Genomic DNA, 19,798 nt, shown 5'->3' with positions numbered 1-19,798 from the left:
ATCACCCCGACCTTTGTTTTCCTCTTTCCTCTCCAGCTTCTGCATATGAGAGAAAACATATGACCCTTAACTTTCTTTTTTTGGGGGGAGGGTACTGGGGATTGAATTCAGGGGAACTCCACCACTGAGCCACATCCCTAGCCCTATTTTGCATTTTATTTAGAGACAGGGTCTCACTGACTTGCTTAGTACTTTGTTTTTGCTGAGACTGGCTTTGAACTCGAGATCCTCCTGCCTCAGCCTCCCATGCTGCTGGGATTACCGGCTTGCACCATTGCTCCCAGCAGACCCTTAACTTTCTGAGTTTGACTTATTTTGCTTAACACGATGGTCTCAAGTTCCATTCACTTTCCTTCAAATGCCATAATTCCATTTTTCTTTATGTCTGAATAAAACTCCCTTGTGCATGTAGACCACATTTTCTGGGATAAAGTACTGTTCAAAGCTTGAGTCCTAAGGTCAGCTAGACCCTGGCTTTGAATTCTAACTCTATTCTTACTTGGCTGGATGACGTTGGCAAATTGCTTTACCCATGTGAGACTCCATTTTCTCATCATCAGACTCGCAGTTGTGTTTTCGTTTTTGCTTGTTCCTATCCAATGTTTGTCCATTGGCAGGTATGTTTTTGCAGAGTTGGGATCGTAGTGTACATTCCACTTTGTATCCTGTTTGGGTTGGTCTCTTCCCACTCCGCAGTCTCCCATGTTGTAGGTGAGGAGTTTTCCACAGAGCAGCTCAGGTCATGGTGGTTCTGGGTGCAGTTGGGCCCCTTTAGATTCCAGCCCATTCCCTGATGCAGCTTTTTTAGCTGAGGCCAGGGATACAGGAGGCAGGCTTCCAGTCCCAAGCAAGCTGGCTGAGGTCTTTTGCTCAGAAAATTTGACATTGTTACAGTTATCATTATTTATTCGGTTCCTATTCATATTTTGCCAATTTTCTAAATGATGTGTTTCATAGTTTCATAGTGATTTTTTTTTCTTTTTTTTCTTTTTTTAGTTCCAGGATCCAGTTCAGGGTGACAGAAGGCATTTAAAGGTTGTATTAGTTATGGACAGCTGTACAGCAAGTTACCCGGAACTTAAATGGCTCAAAACAATATTTATCATCTCGGTTTCTGTGGATCAGGAGGCTGGACCCAGTTCAGCGGGGTTCTTTAGCGCAGGGTCTCGCAGTAGAGCAATCAAGGGTTGGCCACACTCATCTCTGAGTTCAGGGGGGCCCACCTCTGCTTCTAACCTTATGCTGTGATTACGAGCAGGATTCAGGTCACTGCAGCCCAGTGGACTTGGGACCTCAGGTCCATGCTAGCTGTTGACTTAAAAGGCCTCGTCAGCTCCTTGAAACTCGGGCCCTGCCTTTTGGGGGGGGGGTACGGTGCTCACAATTTGGCAATTTGCTTCATGGAAAGGAAGCAAACGGAGAGGAGCCAGAGAGAATTCTAGCAAGACAGCAGTCTCTGTCTTTTGTCACCTAATCTCAGCAGCCCAGTCACTGAAATCTGCTTAACCCAGTGGCTCCTGTCTCTTTACTCTCTTCTCACCTGGCCCCGTGCTTGGCCTTAGTTGGCCTTCCGTATCATCAGCATTTTAAAGTTCCATGCCACTTATTTTTGTAAATGTCTCTTGACTTGAGAAATTGTCTGCTGGTCCCCATGACTAGACTCAGGGGTTGCATTTGGGGTGGGGACACCCACAGTGTTGTATCGTTTGTCAGGGGCTTTGTCCCATTATCCGTGGATTTCTTGGTTAAGCGTCTATAACCTAAACCCTCTGCCTTCCACCTCTAGAGGCCTGGAAAGTTCTCTTCATTCCTCCAATAGAGTAAAAAATTGAGATCAGTTCTCTTGACTGAGCTATGATGGCAAGAAGTTGAGCCTGGAGACTAATTTAGGATGAAAATTTCCAAGGTCCTGGCTCAGCCATTTACCCTGTCCCTCTCGCGGGCACACAGATGCCCTCACTGGAGGCCTCACTGCCAGCCTGAAGCCTGGGGGATGAACACCCTCACACCCTCTGCCTCCTTCTCCACCTACAGATCTCCAGCTCGTCTCCAAGCCCAGGCTGGGGTCTTCCCCCTCCACGAACAGGACAGCAGTGCTACTCAGATCTGAGGCCAGCTGTCCATCACGCTCTGTGTGCTTGGTGCCCCCTGAGGTTGTGCAAGCCTGCGGTCGGTCCTGTTCTGGAAACCCTGGCCGGCCTTGCCCCAGGTAACACACTGTGTCCCTGGCACTGTGTCCGCATGTCTGTCTTCTGCAGACAGGCCAGGACCAAGGCCAACTTACCTCTCTGGGTCCCAGTTCCCACTCTGCTCAATAAGGGATTTCTCAGCACGGCTCGGGCTCCCTGTCCCCACCTGCAGCACAGAGTCCCATTCTCTATGATCTGTTGGTGGCACAGCTCTAGCTCTTGGTCTTTGTACCTCCTGAGGTGTATCACAAACTTCCAGCAATAAAATCCCTGTACCCTAGTGGGAAAACCTTCCAGACAAGGCTAAGAGATGGCTGGGCACCGTGGCGCTCGCCTGTCATCTCAGCATCTCTGGAGGAGAAGGCCAAAAAATTGTGAGTTTAAAGCTAGCCTCAGCAACTTAGCAAGGCCCTGAGCAACTCACTGAGTCCCCATCTCTAAATAAACTATAAAAGAGGGCTGGGGATGTAGCTCCGTGGTTAAGTGTCCCTGAGTTCAATCCCGGGTTCAAAAAAAAAAAAGCCAACAGATGCAGTTCAATGTAGCTTCTTAGATTCATGAGATTGAAACACTCCCCATCCCTCCACCCCCATCTAAGAAGAGGTAGTAGAGTCCGGGGGGGCCCATGTACAAAGCTCCCCTGATTCTCACAAGTCTGACCTCTTGTCCTCGTCACTACTGCTAATAACATTTGGGTACATGGGGAAGGGATGATTTTGTTGGGAGGGAATTAAAATTGAGATTGTGTGATTGACTTTTTCTGGAATGTGTTTACTCATTTGCATCCCCCAACTGGGGAATCAAGCGTAATACTATAATAACAGGACAAATCAAACAATTAGCAACTATAAGAGTTATAATAATTTGGGTTCTAAAGACATTTTTTTCCTTAGAAGTAAAACTAGTTGTTTCATCTGAGGTAATAGCTATGGAGTCCAGTTGACCAGAAGAAAAATTAGAATTGGAAGATAATGGGTTATTTTAGATACTCACTACGTCAAATAAAATATGTCACAGAATCCAGATGACTGTAGATACATCGGGGAGACTAATGATAGTATGACTAAAGAGTAGGCGACTCATGGGGGGGATTTTATGGTTGGTTATTTCCTCACCTCTTACCTTTTCTTCCACAAGTCAGACTGTGTTTTTTATTGTATGTTGCATATAAATGTTGCATCAGATGCAAAGGTTGGAAAAAGAGGAAAACCCAGACCAGATCATGACACCTGACAACATCAACTCGAGCGGGGGATTTCTTTCTCTATAGCTTTAATGACTATGTCTGTCCTGAAGTTTGTCTGGTTATTCAGGTTTGTCCTTAAGAGATCTTGGGAATGAGACCTCTAACTTCATGGATCCTAAAACAACCACTGGCCTCAGTGTGCGCAGAATGTACGGCCTAGTTAACAGGGGGATCTGAAACCTGAATTTCCTCATAGAGGCTGAGTTTGTATTTGGGAGTTTCCAGGCTGTTTGAACGAGATGGATTTGAGCATCAGAGACCTTGTGGAAAGGTCTGGATTATTATTATGTACTGGATTATCTTTGGCTCCTTTTCACAACCATTTTGTCTACCTCTGTGCCTGAATGAGCACTAGATAAATGGATACTCTGCTTGACAGACTTCTGTCCTCTCCCAACCTTAAGACTTCCCAGCCTTATTGAAAACAACATCTGAGAATTATGGATTACCCCTTATTGTAGACTATTTGAAGACCCCCACCTACTTTGGAGACTATACAAGCTTAAGTAACCTTCTTCACAAAAACAACAACAAAACATGTCTTTTCCAGGTAACTTGAGTTTGAGTTCCCAGGGCATGGTCACTCATGTTTGGCTCAGAATCAGTTCTTATTTCCTTGAAGCAGAGTTGTTATTTTCCGCGGTCAGCTCTAAACTTGTTGGAGAGCATGCGGACTGATTCCCAGGCAGTCTTCCCTACAGGGAAGACTGGGGAGGGCTGCAGAAAACGCAGAGAAAGGGATTCAGAAAGGTTCCCCAAAAAGTGAGCTGGGGTCTGAATCCTCACCAAACCTCAGGTCTCTTTTAACAGGACACACAGTTGTAAGGAGTGGGACCAAAGCACCCAATGAGGACTTTCTACTAAAGAGCATCCAGGGTCTCACTTCCTAATCTGGAGCATTCTGCCCAGGCCCCTCCAGTCTGCCTTGGCAGAAGCCTTAGCTGGTCTGCACCCAGGTAATAATGGGGACCCTCTAACTGTTGAATCTGAGAGAAGGGGTCCTGGGTAAGCCTGGGCACTGCTCAGTTCTAACTGGTTTAGTATCTGCTGCCTAAGACATGTCTGCTATCTCCTTTCTGCATTTGTTGAGAAGAAGAGGAAAGCCAAGTACCAATGTCTAGGTTTTCCCTTTTCAGACTTTTCTTACTTCTCCTTTACAGGAAATAATTCGCTGTGTTTAAACCGCATACACTCCCCACTAAACGTCAGGACAGCTGTCTTAGGCCTTAATTAGCTCATGATGCTAAGTACTACTAGGAAGTCCCAGGAGAAAAACCCGGGGCAAGACCGAATCAAAGACTTCCTCCTGACAAGGCATTCCCGAGGATTCCAGAGAGGGACCGGGAAGTTCGGGGCTTGTGTTCTAATACTGAGCTCCTAGAGAAACTGACCTTTCTGCTCCAAACCACGCACTGCCTAGCTGGCCACTGCCCGTCCCTACTCCCCTTGCAGTCCCCAAATCAGAGGCGCCAACTGTCAGGAAGGGTCCGAAGATAATGCCAAGCATCTCTGGCTGCGTCAGCGGGCGAGGACCCTTCCAGGATCATGCCGAATTGGGGGAGTCCTGGACACGCTGCTTGCGCAAGAAAGCACAGAAGGGAGGGTGGGTGACCCGTTGCCGACTAGGATGTGGGTGCTGTGGTCTTTGGAAACCATAGTTCAGCTCCCGCTGCCCCAGGGGGACGGGAAGACCCTCCCCTGGGAGAAGCTGGCCGAGAATGCGCGCAGGAGAGAGGGTCTCCCGGGGGCGCGAGGGTAACGGAACGCGGGGGTGGGGGTAGTCTACGGCAGGGTGAAGCCACCAGGATCTCCACGCAGGCTCTCTCTTCATCTCCTCAGCCCAGGACAAGCAGCCTCTCCCAGAGGGGTGGGAATCCAAGCGGTCCCCAGCAAGTCCCCGGGGACGCGCGGTTGGAGGTGCAGCGCCCGGAACAAAGGCCCACCGAAGGGTCCTGGAGAGCGCGCCCCCCCGGAGGCGGGTCCCCTCCCCTCAGCTCCTCCCCCTGCTCCCCTTCCTCCCGCCCCAGAGGCCCAGCGGGCGCGCAGCCCCAGCATCGCCAACTTCGCCAACGGTTCCCAAGTTGCCGGGCGCGCCGGGGTGGGAGCTGGGTGGGGTGAGAACGGAGCAGGGAGGGGAGGAGGGGGAGGGCAGAGGAGGGAGCCGAGAGGGAGGAGGAGGCTGCCCCGGCTCCTAGGACACGGTTCCGGAATCCGCCACCGGCGCGGGCCGCTCGCCCACTCGGGCCGAGCGGGTAGGGCACCGGGCAGGACCGCTCGCTCGCCGGCTTGCGGCACAAGACGGCGCCCGCCTGGCGCCGCTTCCTGCCGGGCGAGCGGAGCGGCCGGGCCGCGCCTCCTCCTCCCTCCCTCCTCGCCGCCGAAGGAGGGCGCTGAGCCCCGCCGCGGAGCCGCTGCAGCCCCGGGCTACAGAGAGGAGGGCGAAGTTGCGAGCGGATGCTGCCCGCGCTGGACGCCGATCGGGGAGAGTCGGATCCGCCTTCTGCGGACGAGGCTCGGCGCAGGGGTAAGTGGGGCCCCGGAGTCCTGGAACCGCTTCCCTGGCTCGGCCGAGGCCGCCCAGCCGTGCCTTCGGGTCCCGGCGCCCGCGCCAAACTTTGCAAGAAGGCGCAGGCGGAGGGTGGGAGAGGGGCTCCCGGCTCGAGAGAAACCCCATGCAGGCGCCTCGACTCGGGGCGCCCAGATTTGCATCTGCCAGGTACCCGCGCCTCCTGGCCGCCCGAGCTCCACGCACAGCGCGTACGCGTGTAAGCGCACGCCGCCCCGACCAGGCGCGTGCAGCCAGCCCAAGGGCACACTCCGGGAGCGCCGCGAGTTGGGCTTTGAACCCAGGCTCGTCTCCATCTCTTCCAGTTCGATCCACGGTCTTTGTCTACTGCCCTCGCAGTCCCTCAGCGAGAGGGAGCCCCCAAAGTGCCAGGGGCAGGGATCGGACTGCCTGGACTTTAGTAAGTCGTGACTGAGATCCCGAGGCCGAGGAGTGGGGAAGAGAAAGCAGTCAGTGCAGATGTTTTTGCGGGTTCGACAGGAGAGGATTTGGTAGGGGCAGGTTTGGTGCGGAAACTCAGCGTCTGGGTGATGTGTCTAGGTGTGCGCAGCCCTTCCGGAGGCGAGGCCGGGAGGCAGGAGGGACTGAGCCTAAACTCACATGGGTGTGCTGGGGTCTGTGAGCAGGGTGGGAAAGCCTGCAGGCCGGCGCTGCGCTGGACAGCTGAGGGTTGATGGTGACAGGGCCTTGGAAGGAAGCAGAGACCCTTCCCCCTAGCGGATGTACTTCCTCAGAGGGACTTCCAGGGGGACAGGGTGAGGAGAGTCGAGCTATATGCATGGGGAGGAGGGAGACTCTAGGGTGTTAGAAAGACACTTATTTTCCTTGGTCTGAAGTTGTGTTTGGTTTCTGATGCAGGGCACTCTGAGGCCCGAGCATGTTTCTGGACCTGGTGCAGTTCTGGGCACAGTGGGTACTCAGTAAGTAGTTGCTTGATGGGTAACACCAACAATTTATGTCTTTTGCTCTGGCTCTGAGCTGAGCCCACTGGACTTCAGCCAGGGTAGAAATGGTCTTCCTGAAAAGGTCGGGTCCTGGGTGGCTGGAGAGAACCCTGCCTCATCTTTGGGGGAAGCAGATCAGCAGCATGTTCCACTGTGCCTGTGAGCTAGCATGGAACTTTATCATCTCCCTTTCCCAGGGCAGCAGGAAAAGTTCCATTTCTTCGTCCTGCTAAGCTGGGGATGGAGGAGGAGATGGCATGCTGATTGGCAGACTCATTGGGGTCTTAGGGGAAAACTTTCCGTGTGCAGCAGAGAGTAAGAGTAGATGCCATCAACCCTCCCACACCCTGGCTTTAGGGGAGAGGGATGGGTTAATGGGAGAAAGAGATGAGCCAGGCTAGTGGACATGTGCCAGGGTGGAGAGACCATGGGACATGTGGGATTGGGGAGCACCTGCTCTTCTTTCTGGCTCCTGCTAGCCTGGATGGAGAGAATTCTCATGAAGGGTCTCTGAGCTGTGTCTTCCAGCCAGGGCTTGGCTGGATGGAGGCAGCAGGTGGAGGGGCCGTCACAGTCCCCGTACTAAGTATTGGTGTGGATTCTTCTCTGCCAGTTGGCATGAGTTTCCCAGAGGAGCAGAAGCATCCCCTGTTCCTGGAACTGGGACTGAGAGTGCACAAAAACGTGGGGGCGGCCTAGGCATGTCATGGAAAACGTCTCACTCCCCGCCCCCTCATGAGGAGCTCTGACTAGGTGCAGTGTGCATTTCAACTTCTAAATACTGAAATTAGCAAAGCATGTAGGCAGCACTGAGGACTGTGGCCCCAGGTGAGAGGGGGAGTGCTCTGGCCTCTGGCCTTGGCCACCCCCAGATTCAAGCAACATGATACACACATCCAGTCATTTCCGCACCTTTCCATCTTCATCGTGCCTTCTGGGAAACAGGAGGATCTCATGAAGCAATTACATCCCAGCGAGGTTAGTATTTCATCTCCTTTTTACAGATTAGGAAACTGAGGGTCAGAAAAGTTAAGTCACTTTTTATAAAAGTCACGTAGCCAATGAGAGACAAGGCCAGGAGTTGAACCTGGAGAGTCTGACTCCTGACTGTGCTGTCTCCATCATGGAATTCTCCATAGCAACCAGGAAACACTCTGATGCTGCTTACTAACACAGTAGTAAGCTAACAAGGAGCCTCTTGACGGTGTCCCTTTTTCCCCCTCACTGCTGAGCCTGGGTTATACCATAGCTGTGGGAATCCGAGGCTGGGTGGTAGCTGGGCAAGGTGGCGCACACCTGTAATCCCAGCTACTCAGGAGGCTGAAGCAGGAGGATCATAAGTTTGAGGCCAGCCTGGGAAACTTAGTAAGACTCTGCCTCCAAGTTAAAAAAAAAAAAAAAAAGCTAAAATTAAAAGGCTTGGGGATGTAGCTCAGTGATAAAGCATCCCTGGGTTCAATCCTCAGTACTGCCCAAAAAAGAAAGAAAGAAAGAAAAGAAAAGGCTGGGTGGTACCAGGCTTCTAGAGCCTTCTATGTGGATCTGAAGTCAGGAAACAGTGGAGGTTTGGGGGATGGTGAATGTGGAAGATGGTATAGCAATTCCAATGAGAAATTGTCCACTGTTAATCTGAGAAATGTTGACACAGCTGTCCCTCGTGACCTTACCTCCGGTAGGGAGGAATGCCAGCAATCCATCCTCAGATAGATTCCCACCTTCCTCCCCCCTTTGGCCCTCACCAGCTTCACCTGTTACCTGGGGAAATCAGCCCTCGCCTGCCAATTCCTGTTGTCACTTAGTTGGGACCATGTCGCAGCTGTCTGTCCATTCCTGCCGTGGGCTCTGAAGAGCTAGACTCCTCTGCAATGTGTGGTCATCTGAAGAGAGGGGTGGGCAGACTGGGGACATGATAGTCACATGGTTCCTGGTTCTTGGCTGTGCTGTCACATAGTCACCCTTCAGAGGGACAGTGGTTATCTGTTGGTCTCACTGTACACATGAAGAAATGAGGCTCTGAGAGGTGTGATGGTCACCCAGGGTCAGGAGGGTAGCAGCTGCCGCCATGCTTCAGGGCCCCCAGCTGTGTTTCTCCATCTGGCTGGTGCTCTGCACCCCTGGACTGCCCCCTAGGACTGAGAAGGGTACCCCCCCCTGCCCGGCCCAGCTCATCCACCCCAGAGCTTCTGATACACGTGTCCATAGTAAGAAAAAACTGACACTCTTAAAAGGAAGTGAGGGGCATTGGGTTAGCCCAGCCCAGCTGGCCTCCGCCCACTTCACCCTGGGCTGGTTCCAAGAGTGTGAGGCTGCAGAGATCCTGGAGCCCGCTCCTACTCCAGGGCAGAGTGGACACACTGTCCAGAATGGAATCTGGGACACAGGGTACAGGGAGAAGCCGCCCCAGCTGAGGAGCAACTGCTATCATCTTTGTCCTCCCCTGGGAGGGACTTAAAACCTTGTCAGGTGGTGGGTAAAGCCCTGGGAGGGGCTGGGAGTGTCTCTGATGAGCAGTGGTACTGCAGGGGCGCCAAGGCATCTTAGCTGAGAAGGATGCTCAGAGACTGACTCTGACTTTGGTGATGTAACACAGCAGGAGAATCAGCGCTCTTCTTCTTTCCTTAAATAGAAATGGAATTTGTCACATTTTCTTCTTGGAGGCCCAAAGACCATAGGACGTGCGTGCTTGCTCACTCTGTGATGTGCGTGCAGATTCCACAGTTGGGAGTGGGAAGCCCCTAGCAGGCCCAGACAATTGGTTCAGCCTTCAGTCTCCATGGGCCCCAAACCTAGCTGGTGGCTCCTGGTCCCCTGCCAGGGTGGAGGGAGGGGGCAGCCTTGGGAGCTTCGTGTCTTTGGCACCCAAGGCCTCCTCCGCCATGCCCACCCCGCCTCACAAAGATATCTCTGTGTTGAGGGACTGTGGATTTTCTCTGGGCCCTGGAAATTTACTGGGCCTGGAGCTCTCTTTACAAAGGACCTGGAGGAAGAGGGGAAGGTCAACACCCCACTTTCCTGAGCAGCCTCTGCAGGCGCCACGGTAAACACCACCCCTCCCAGCCTGGGAGGTTCTTATTTGTGGTTACACCTGCCCCCTCCCTGGGAAGTCCCTCCCCCTAGACTTTGGGAACCTCAAAAGTCAGGACGCACACCCTCTGCGGCCAGTCCTTGTGCTGGTGGCTGCAGAAAGGAAGAACATGTGGGAGAAAAGACCTCCCCGGGGCCCAGCCCTGCTCCTTCTGGGTAAGTCCCAGTCCCCGCCCCTGGCCGGGGGAAAGCAGGTTGGTTGGTGGGTTTGACTTTGAACTTGGGGCTTTTCTCCAGTTCTGTGACATCTGAGGAAGCTTTGTATCTTAAATGTTGCTTTAGGGTGGATTTATCTGAGTGATTGTCTGGGTTACATCTAATCTGTCAAGAAACCCTCAAAAGCCATGTAACCGCCACACAGGCCTCTGATCCCAGCGGCTCAGAGGCCGAGGCAGAACGATTGCAAGTTTGAGGCGAGTCTCAGCAATTTAGCAAGACCCTGTCTCAAAATAAAAAAGTAAAAAGGGCGGGGGATGTGACTCAGTGCCCCTGGGTTTGATCTCTGCTACCAAAAATAAAAAGTATTGGTTTCCTCTGTAGGCCAACAGAATGTCAAGTTTTTTTCTTTCTTTTTTTTTCCAGTAATGGGAATTGAACCTGGGCCTGCTTTACCACTGAGATACATCCCTATCCCTTTTTAGTTTTTACTTAAGGTTGATTTTGACTATAGTCACGTCAGCTCAGGGAGAGGTGGTGACTGTGGCACTGATGGATTCCTGGGGCTCAAGCATTGTTGTACATTTTTGTGTCTTTGAGATAGGAAGCAGGTTCTTCATCACTTAGTGATGGCAGTTTAATTGGTGACTGACTCTAAACTTAGCACACAGTGAGAAGGGGAGACAGGAGCTCTGGCTGGGGCAGTTCCTCAGTGGGTTGGAAGCCAGGGAGAGACCAGGGGTCTCCCATTGTATGTGACTTTGACAAGGTGGGTCTGCAAACACGGAAACCTCTGGGATCTGGGAGGGCACTGCCTGAGGCCCAGGGTCTTGTCACTGTCCTGTTGCTGCCAGTCTGCCGGGGTTATGGGGTGAGCTATGTCCTGTACTCTTGGTAGGAGAAGGGCATAACCACGCACTCACACAACAGTGCATGTATCATCATGGACAAAAGTGCCGTGTGGCCTTGGACAAGTACTTAACCTCTCTGAGCCTCAGTTTCCCAGTTTGTAAGAGGAGAATGGTAACCGTAACCAACTGTAGCATGTGGTTGTGAGTTAATAGACATAAAGAGTCTAAAAGTGCATACAGTGAGAGCTCGGTGTGTGTTAGTGTTGCTAATCAGTCTTGAGTGCAAGCACACAGGGCGTTGTAGGGGTACCCACAAACCTGTCAGTGAATGAGATCAATACTTCGCATGCTTTGAGCCCCCGTTCTCTAAGATGCGTGGCATTCCCTATGCTAGACTCTAATTAGAATTTACTGGAAAGATAATCTCATCTTCCCACAGGAAGTTCATATTTTTAGACACGTTGTGTGCTGATTCTCCCGGGAGTGAGAGTAACAGCCTCAGCTGCGAGCGTTTTCAACTAGGTTCCGTGGAACCCCAGGGTTCAGTGCAGGGGAACCCTTAGGGGCCTGATGAAGGGGTGGCAGGTCCCTGTCCCTTTTCTGTTCTGTCTGTTGGACTGATGAGGAAAGCTCTGGTTCATAAGAAGGTTCCACAGCTGAGACGTTGGCTGTCCATGTTCACCGGTTGGGCTTTCCATCCTGCGTGTGCACGCTCACCTTCACACGTGTCACACACTGTGCCCCCTGTGCCAACCTCACGCTACCTGAGAGCTGGCCCGGGCCTCCACTGCTGTCTCCCTGCGTCCCTCTCCTCCCTCCCCTCCAGCTGCCTCACCATCTGCAGGGTTCTGGAGAGTGCTAAGGCGCCCTCTGAGCCAGAGCAGTGCTATCTGAGGAAATATTTTGAAAACAAACGGGGCCACCCCCTGGCTGTGACTGCGGAGTTTCAACAAGGAATTTCACAACTCCAGCCGCAAGGCAGGACCAGGCATGGGCAGCAGCTTTCCTCTGGAGACCGCCAGAGGCTTCTCAGGGGGCAGAGGAGCCCAGCCCTTGGCCCTCGGGGTCAAGGACAGGTGCGTGTCTGCAGAGGCCCTGAGCTTGGAACCCAGAGCATCCTCCACAGAGAATGAGCAACAGAGGCAGCCACCAAGCAGGGACCCTTCCTGGATCCAGTCTGAGAGATGCTGTGGTTCTCCTTCGCTCTGCACCTGGCGCAGGTGTCTGGGGGAGGGCACCTAGGAAACAGTGACAGCAACAGCTGGCCGCCCTGAGCACCTGCTGGGCGTCCCCTCCTGAGCTTTCCCAGGAAGCTCCTGAGGTCACAGAGAGGAGAACAGCCAGACGGGCTGGGGAGCTGCCCACATCCACAGCCTCCACAGTGAGCCCAGGCCTGAGCTCAGAGGCTGGCGCCTGGGCCCCTGCCCTCCCACAGCGTCACCTGCGTCTGTCCTGCTGTGGCTGCGCTGCCGACAAGAAATGGCCCAAAGGGACCCACCTCCCGCCTATGGCCAGGGCATGCTGGGGGTCCGGGCAGGGAAGCCCGGTGGGAGGCATCTCCCAGCCCGCTGTGGACAGTGCAGGTGAGGTGGAAGCCGCGACCTCCCCCAGGTCGGGGCCCAGCACCCTGCAGCCCTGGGCGAGGCGTTTCTTTGCAAGGCCCAGCGTCTGCTCCCGTGATTTCAGCGAGCAAGGGGGACTTGCCGATTGGAGCCTCTGTCCCCCATGAGGCCTTCCAGCAAGACAGGAGTCCCACCCTGGAGTGAGCACGTATCCGCTTGGGGTGACAAATGGCTTCCGTGAGCCCTGTCACCTATCAGCAGATGTTTCTTCCCTGGCCTCTTCTTTTACCAGCCCTCACTGGGACACAAATTCCCAACCGTCCCCGTTTCCCAAGGTCACACAGCCTGCTCTCGTGGCCTCTCTAGCTGTCCAGGAGGCCCCTCCTGTTTTGCCCGTGGCCTGGACGTCTCCTCCCCCTGGAAGCCAGAGTGAGGCTCTCCTTGTGGCTGCCTGCGATCCCCCTCACGGTGTCACCTGCTGCCTGGCGGTGGCCCGCTCCGTGGTCTGTGGTCTCTGCCCCGTAACGAGCTGTGTTCACTTTTGTGTCCCCTGTGCTCAGTCAGCACAGCCACAGGTGTGCGGCAAGCGTGCGCAAGGGTGAGGGGTGGGCTGCAGGTGGGGTGGGAACCTCGAGGAGCTGCTGGCTGTGGGGTGGGACGTCCCGTTCAGGACACTTGTCAGGGCATGGGAGGGTGGTTGGTGAATGGGAGGAGCAGCTGATGTGCACCTGGAGCAGGAAAGAGGGACCCCAGGCACACGGTCTCACAAGGTCATTCATTACCCTGTGGGCACTGGGCTGGGATCTAGGAATGGGTCCCTCTGTCCTGTCCCTGCCACCCATGGACACCTTGGATTATGTGGGCTGGACCTACCAGCATGAGCTTCCCAGTCCTGGCCCCAAACATGAGTCCAGCTGCTGCAGGGTCCAGTCCTGAAAGTCAGGCAATGCAGGTCCCGTGGCCGCGCGAGTTCTCCTGAGCAGAGAGAAGGAGGCCACCTGGCAGGCTGTGTCCCTGAGGTTCCAGCTCCAGCCCTCCCTTCATCCTCACAGAAGCAATGGCCCCTCCACCATGGCCTGGGGGCTTGCTATTCCCTGCCCACGTGCTACATGCCTGGTCCCGCCCGACACCGTGCAAGGCAGGCTGGGGCGAGAGCTACTCCCCTGCAGAAAGCCAAGGAGACTGCACCCTGGGACACCTGGAGTCCAGCTGTGATGACAGACCTGGGTGGACCTGTGGCCGTGAGGAAAGATTGAGGAAGGCTTCTTAAAGGGAAATTGGCCAGAGAGACAAAGATAAGAAAATTCAGCCGGGTGCGGTGACATGAGTGGAAAATGTGTTTCTATACAAGTGCTCGGAGCAGTGCCTGATACACAGCATTAAGAAACACCAACGATTCTACACGACCTTTGGGGTGTGTGTGTGTGCGTGTGTGTGTGTGTGTGCGTGCGTGTGAGTGTGTGTGCATGTGTGTGAGTGTGTGAGTGTGCATGTGTGTGTGTGTGTGCGCGTGTGTGTGTGTGTGATTTTTATGCTGGGGATTGAAGATAGTATAGATTTTTAAGTTCAAGTAGAAAAGTAAACCGAGGTCAGATCACAGAGGCCCCCGAAAGTCACATTGACCATTTCGAAGTGCTTTGTAGACATTCTTACTAAGCCCCATAAAAGCCAGCCAGGTCGTTAGCAGTGTCTCCCTGTTGCATATAAGGAAACCGAAACCCAGAGAGGCAAGGTAACCTGCTCAAGGCAGCTCAGCCAGAGGGACACAGAGGCAGCCGTGACACCCACGTCTTCCTGGCATTCGGTCCCCCCTCAAAGTAGAGATTGGAGAGACGTGGCAGAAGCAGCCTGGAAATGAGTCAGGAACTACCGGGATGTAGCCTGGGGTCCCTGGGGCGGGGAGGACAGGAGGTGACCGGGGAGGGGGGACGATGCCAGGTCATCCTGGAGGCACCGCACACAGCTCACCATTCATCGCCCAGGGCGAGCCACTGAGTCATTTGGTGGAAAACATGACATCACTGAGTCTCCCGTCAGCCGCCCACCTGCCAGTCTGCCCTCTGTGCTTCTCCTGGTGACCTCAGTGCCCAGAGTCCCTGGCCAGGTGGCCAGGCCAGGTCAGCTCCCCTGCTTCCTGCCCCGGGTTCTCCTCCGCAGCCACTGTGTCCCACCCCCCTGCTCTCTGTCCTGCTCTCTGCCATGGCCCCCACTCACACACACTGCTGAAGCAGAAGCTTCTGGAAACGGTGATGGGCACAGAAAGCCTCCACTTTGAGGAGCTCTCAGGGGCCATGCCAGCCCCTGACTGGAATGTGGCCTGGGAGGGGACAGCCCCGGAGCCTGTGTTTGCTTCTCCTTTGTGGCTCTTGTGTGGGGATCAGATTGGGGAGAGCGGAGCCTGGCCGAGCCGAGTGCCCAGCACCAGGCCGCACCTAGTCAGGTGGATCAGCGGCTCTGCCTTCCAGAGGACACCATGGGGCGTCAGAGGGCCGTCTGGTGGAAGCATCCCTGGACAGAGTCATTTATGAACATCCCCCTAAGGGCACGAAGGGTGTCCTCTTTTGCAAATGCCAGCAATGAGGGATCCGGTGACTTGTCCAGGGGGCACAGCCAGACTGCACACCCTGGCCGTCCAACTCCAGAGGTGCCATCAAGCCAACCAGAGACCCACAGCAAGAGGGGTGCAGTCCTATTGCCAGTGCCTTGTGCAGTGCGGACAGGAAGCGCCAGGCAGCGTCTGTCTCAGAGCGTGGGCCCCGACTCAGAGCTCCCAGATCCCTGTCGGAGGTGGCAGAGAATGCCGTGGCCCTCACTCTGCTTAGGTGGCCCTGTGGGCTGAGAGGTTCCTTTAAACCCCGGCTGACTCCTTTTGGGAAGGAGCACTGGGACGCCCATCCGCGCCTGTCCTGGGCTGGCGGGCAGACCTGGAAAGGAGTATGAGTCAAGCGGGGGCCCAGTGCCAGCCTCCTCGCCCCAGTCGGTGGGTGCAGGATGCCAGGCTGCTGCAGCTGCTGCCGCCCTCTGCCAGGCAGCTGGGGAGGAGGGGCCGGCTGCAGGCCTGTGCCGAATGGCGCCTTGCCACCACCTCCCAAGGGAGGCCTGATTAGCCCCATTTTCCAGGGGAGGACACTGAGGCTAGGGGAGGCTTTCAGTTCCCTCAGCTGGAAAGAGAAGGACTCAAGACTCAAGTCTTCTGCAGAGAGAAGGACAGAGGGACAGTTTCCTTCTGGAGGAGGCAGGGACTGGCTTTCCTGTCACCAAGCAGCACTCACCAGGCCAGTTCTCTCCAGATTTTAGGAGCCGTTTGGTTTCTTCTTGTCCATTTCCCTTGCTGGTGCAGGATTTTGCCTTGGTTGCCGCTTAAATTTAAATTTAAATTTAAAATTAAAATGGCTTTTCTAAAACAGAAGAGTCTAACCTTGTGAGAGCTTTGCCTCTACTTCTACAGGTAGACAACTGGTACCTACTTTTATGTCATTGTTAATTTTATTAAATTTCATAATACACATCCATGGTTCAAAATTGAAAAGGTATAAGAAGATATATGGTGAAGTTTCTTTCTTGCCTCAGACACCCAGGACCCTCCATGGAGGCAACCAGTAATGTTAATTGTGTGTGTGTGTGTGAGCTGCTCTTAAATCGGCCCATTTGTTTCTGAGGTGTTGAGGATCTAAGGATCAAACCCAGTGCCTTCTGTGTGCTGGGCAACTGCTCTGCCACTGAACTAAGTCCCTAGTCCTGTCCAGTTTTGTCCCCCAGTACTGCAGATGGAACCCAGGGCCTCACTAGGCCAGCACTCCAGGACCGAACTCCCAGCCCTCTTGATATTTTGAGAAAGGATCTTGCTAAGTTGCTAAGGCTGCCCTTGAACTTGTGGTTCTCTTGCCTCAGCCTCCCAAATTGCTGGGATTACCTGTGTGAGCCACCCTGCCTAGCCCAGTCCTGCTTTAAAGCAATTGATATCTGACTCCATTGGGCCCCCCGTGAACAGGTAAACCAAGGCACAACCTGGAATATAACCAGGCCTGGAAATAGTGCCAGGGTCCCCGCACAGACCACCTGTGCCTGAGGACTATTATGATAATTGCTTACGGTTATTGCTAAGTGGCTGCCCACCATCAGAAGTCACCTTTATTTCCACTCACACAGTCAGATGGGCCCCCCCATCCCTGTGTGCTCGGGAGCCAGCCCCAGCCTGTCGGCTCGGCTTCCTCCAGGCTCCCCGATGGCCCTATGCACCCCGCTGCCCCTTCTCCTTTGCCTACTCTCGTCTTGCGAGGCAGGGGGCCACAGCTTGGGTGCAGCAGGGGGCAAGGGTGATCAGACTCGACCAGGCTGAGGCTTAAACTATATATTCAGAGTCTTGTAAGCTTGATTTTTTTCTTTTTTAAAGTCCCCCACCACCTGGCTCGGAGCCACCTTTGGGAAAGGCTGTCCACAGAGCCTTTGGTAATAGTAACACCATCTCTGTCTTGAGTGGAACCCTGCCTATATGCCAGGCACCTGCGACCTAGTAACAGCCATTGTCCCATGTCTGTCTTCATGGCAACCCTGTGAGGTAGCAGCGCTGTCCCTGTTTGACCAAGGAGAAATGAAGCCGGAGAAGTCAGTCTGCACCGTGGGTCACACAGCAGAGAGTGGCTCAGCAGGGCCCGGGACCTCTGCAGGCTTCCGGCTCTAGCCACAGGTTCTAACCCCTGCTCCTCTAGGCTTCCCAGGAGCCTGTCCAGGACCACAGATCAGCTCACCTCCTTGACAAGGTGACTGCTCATTCCCTACAGCTTGTCTGACGACAAGACCGGTGCAGAGGGTTGCTTTGCGAGCAGCATTGCTCGAGGGACTCAGGCACAGCCTCCAAGTCCTCAGGTGCTTCTGTGTGGCGGGCCCTGCTGTCCCTCCCTTTCGCAGACGAGAGGGCAGAGGCCAGGAGCTGCCAGGTTGAGGGGCCAGGGAGCGGGCAGCCTGTAGGAATGTGGGGAAGCTTCCCCCCATACCAGGTGACAGCTGTCCTGCCGTCCTGTCCAGCCCTTGGAGATGGCCTCTGAGGAGCCTGTACTCAGCACAGTCTTGAAGGCAGTCTTCAAGGCACAGCAAGGTGATGTCCGGACCCCTCCCAGGCTGTCTCCCCAGATCTGAACCTGGGAGCCCAGTGTCGGGGGAAGGTCAGCCACATTCTGGTTGTCCATGGCCCCGGAACACGTTCCCTCCCTTCATGCTCCCCACGTCCTTCCTTCCTCCCTTCTTACACCCTTACCCAGTGCTGAGCAGTGGGACAAGGTGGAGCCCACAGGAGCGGCAGGAGGTGGAGGTCCGTGGTGCTGGGAAGGAGCGGGCCACGGGGACCCTGCCCTGTGCAGCCTGGCCTTGAACCTCCTTGAACCTTGACTTGGGCAGGTCCTTGAGCCTTCTCTGAACCTGCTTCTCATCTAGATAGAAGTTGAGGATGGTGGGGAGGATCCGGCTTGCCCACGGAGCTGGCATGAGGATCGGGAGTGCAAAAGGGTGGGGGTCGGTGCCCGTCCCCTGGAGATGGATGATGGCTAATAGGGCAGGATCAAGGACGGCTCTGGGGACATGTGGGGTTCGGGTTCAGCCTTTAAGGGCTGAGTGGACTCTGGGCAGCACCTGGCCTGGGTTAATGCCTACCTGTCCTCCCTGCGGGGACTGCAGGGGAACTCTCAGGCCACCATCTTTAAAGCCTCTCCATTCGGTCCCCGTGGGGAAAAGGGGGCCGGTGTCCATGAGAACCTTCAGCTCTAAACACTGGTTTTTATACTCCTTTGTCCAAAACCTCAGACACAAACGCACATAACGGAAACAAAAGCCTATGAAACCTGAATTTATCCTTATTACATGAGGCCCTCTGATATTTTCTACTCTGCATTATACAGTTCTATTAAAAAGGAAAGAGGAAAAAAAAAAAAAAAAGCTTGCCTGACCTACTAAATTGGTCAAAGGTATTCGGTTTGAAAACCACTCCTCTGGCACCGTGGCATTCAGTCCCAAGTGTGCATCAGGCTCCCTGGGCAGGGTTTGTGGAAGCAGTTTGCTGCTCTGGCCCCAAGATGCTGACTCCGTGGATCTGGTGTGGCCTGAGGATTTGCCTTTCCAAGTTCCCAGGTGATGCTAATATTGCTGGCCGGGGCCCCACTTTGAGACGGGTCCTCCTAGCACATGTTTAGGGCAGTGCTCCTTTGCAGAGCCCCCTGGGGGTCCTGCTTTACTGAAGAGATAAGAATGGATGGTGGTTACTACAAGAAGTGTACATCTCTGCCGGGCGCGGGGGCACACGCCTGTCATCCCAGCACCTCCAAGGGCTGAGGCAGGAGGATCGAGAGTTTAAAGCCAGCCTTAGCAACTTAGCAGGGCCCTAAGTGCCTCAGTGAGGCCCTGTCTCTAAATACAATACAAAAAAGAGCTGGGGATGTGGCCCAGTGGTGAAGTGCCCCTGGTTTTAATCCCTGGTACCAAAAATAAAAAAAATAAAAGAAATGTGGATCTCTGGGATTTTCCAGGATGCTGGCCAGGCCCTGTCTTTGGACCTTTAACACCACCCTCCTAAAATCCAGCTCACACTGTTCCCGTCAAGTGCTGAATGTACAAAAGCTCCGTTAAGCATAGAGACGATCATGCGCAGCCCTGGTGGAATTACCTGCCTCGCAAATCCTGAACCCAGAGAACATAAAACCCTCCCAGCCTCCTCAAAAATACTGGCAATGAAAGACTCCATTTACCTGTGGATTTCACCTTCCTGGGTTTTTTGGGTTTTTTTTTTAAGAGAAAAAGGTAGGTCAAGCATGACTGTCCCATGGGGAACACGGTCCCCACGGGCTCTGGTGGGGTCTGGGGGGTGTCACTGACTGTCTCTGGCTTCCCAACGTTGATCAGACCCTTTCCCAGCATCGCAGCCTGCTGACTCAGGAGACTGTATGAAGGAGCAGGGGACACTCAGCCCCCACCCCTAATCCTCCATGGTAGCCTGGGGCCCCACACCCCCTCCCTAGCATCCCAGCCCTCCAAAAGCCCGCTCAGCTGGAGCAGCTCTGCTCAGGGAGGGGAGTGTTCAGTGGGCACAGAGCCCCTCTGTTCCAGTGACAATGGCCCGTTGATGACTGGATCCTGCCCTGGCTGGCCCCCTGGGCTGCACTTTGGAGAGGAGAAAGGACTCCAGCCCCCCAGGCGGCCACTGCTGGGTGTGAG

At 54.4% G+C, this 19,798-nt stretch overlaps 1 protein-coding gene across 9 annotated transcripts in view; it reads left to right on the top strand.

The window, feature by feature from the left end:
- Positions 1 to 5,588: 5,588 nt before the first annotated feature.
- Chst3 (carbohydrate sulfotransferase 3) overlaps positions 5,589 to 19,798 on the top strand; it is a 35,582-nt gene continuing 21,372 nt past the window's right edge. For 2 of the 9 annotated variants that reach the window (XM_078040808.1, XM_078040811.1), the window contains exons 1-2: positions 6,307 to 6,401; positions 6,860 to 6,921. Coding sequence is in view for 1 of the 9 variants with exons in the window: in XM_078040800.1 (XP_077896926.1) it covers positions 5,890 to 5,959; positions 6,307 to 6,401 (165 nt within the window). In the remaining 8 variants the exon portion in view is untranslated. The other 7 variants (XM_078040800.1, XM_078040779.1, XM_078040792.1 and 4 more) reach the window with 7 other exon arrangements.

This window comes from Ictidomys tridecemlineatus, chromosome 1, assembly GCF_052094955.1.
Source record: "Ictidomys tridecemlineatus isolate mIctTri1 chromosome 1, mIctTri1.hap1, whole genome shotgun sequence".
Lineage (NCBI taxonomy): Eukaryota > Metazoa > Chordata > Mammalia > Rodentia > Sciuridae > Ictidomys > Ictidomys tridecemlineatus.
This window is presented reverse-complemented; position numbering and strand designations above follow the sequence as displayed.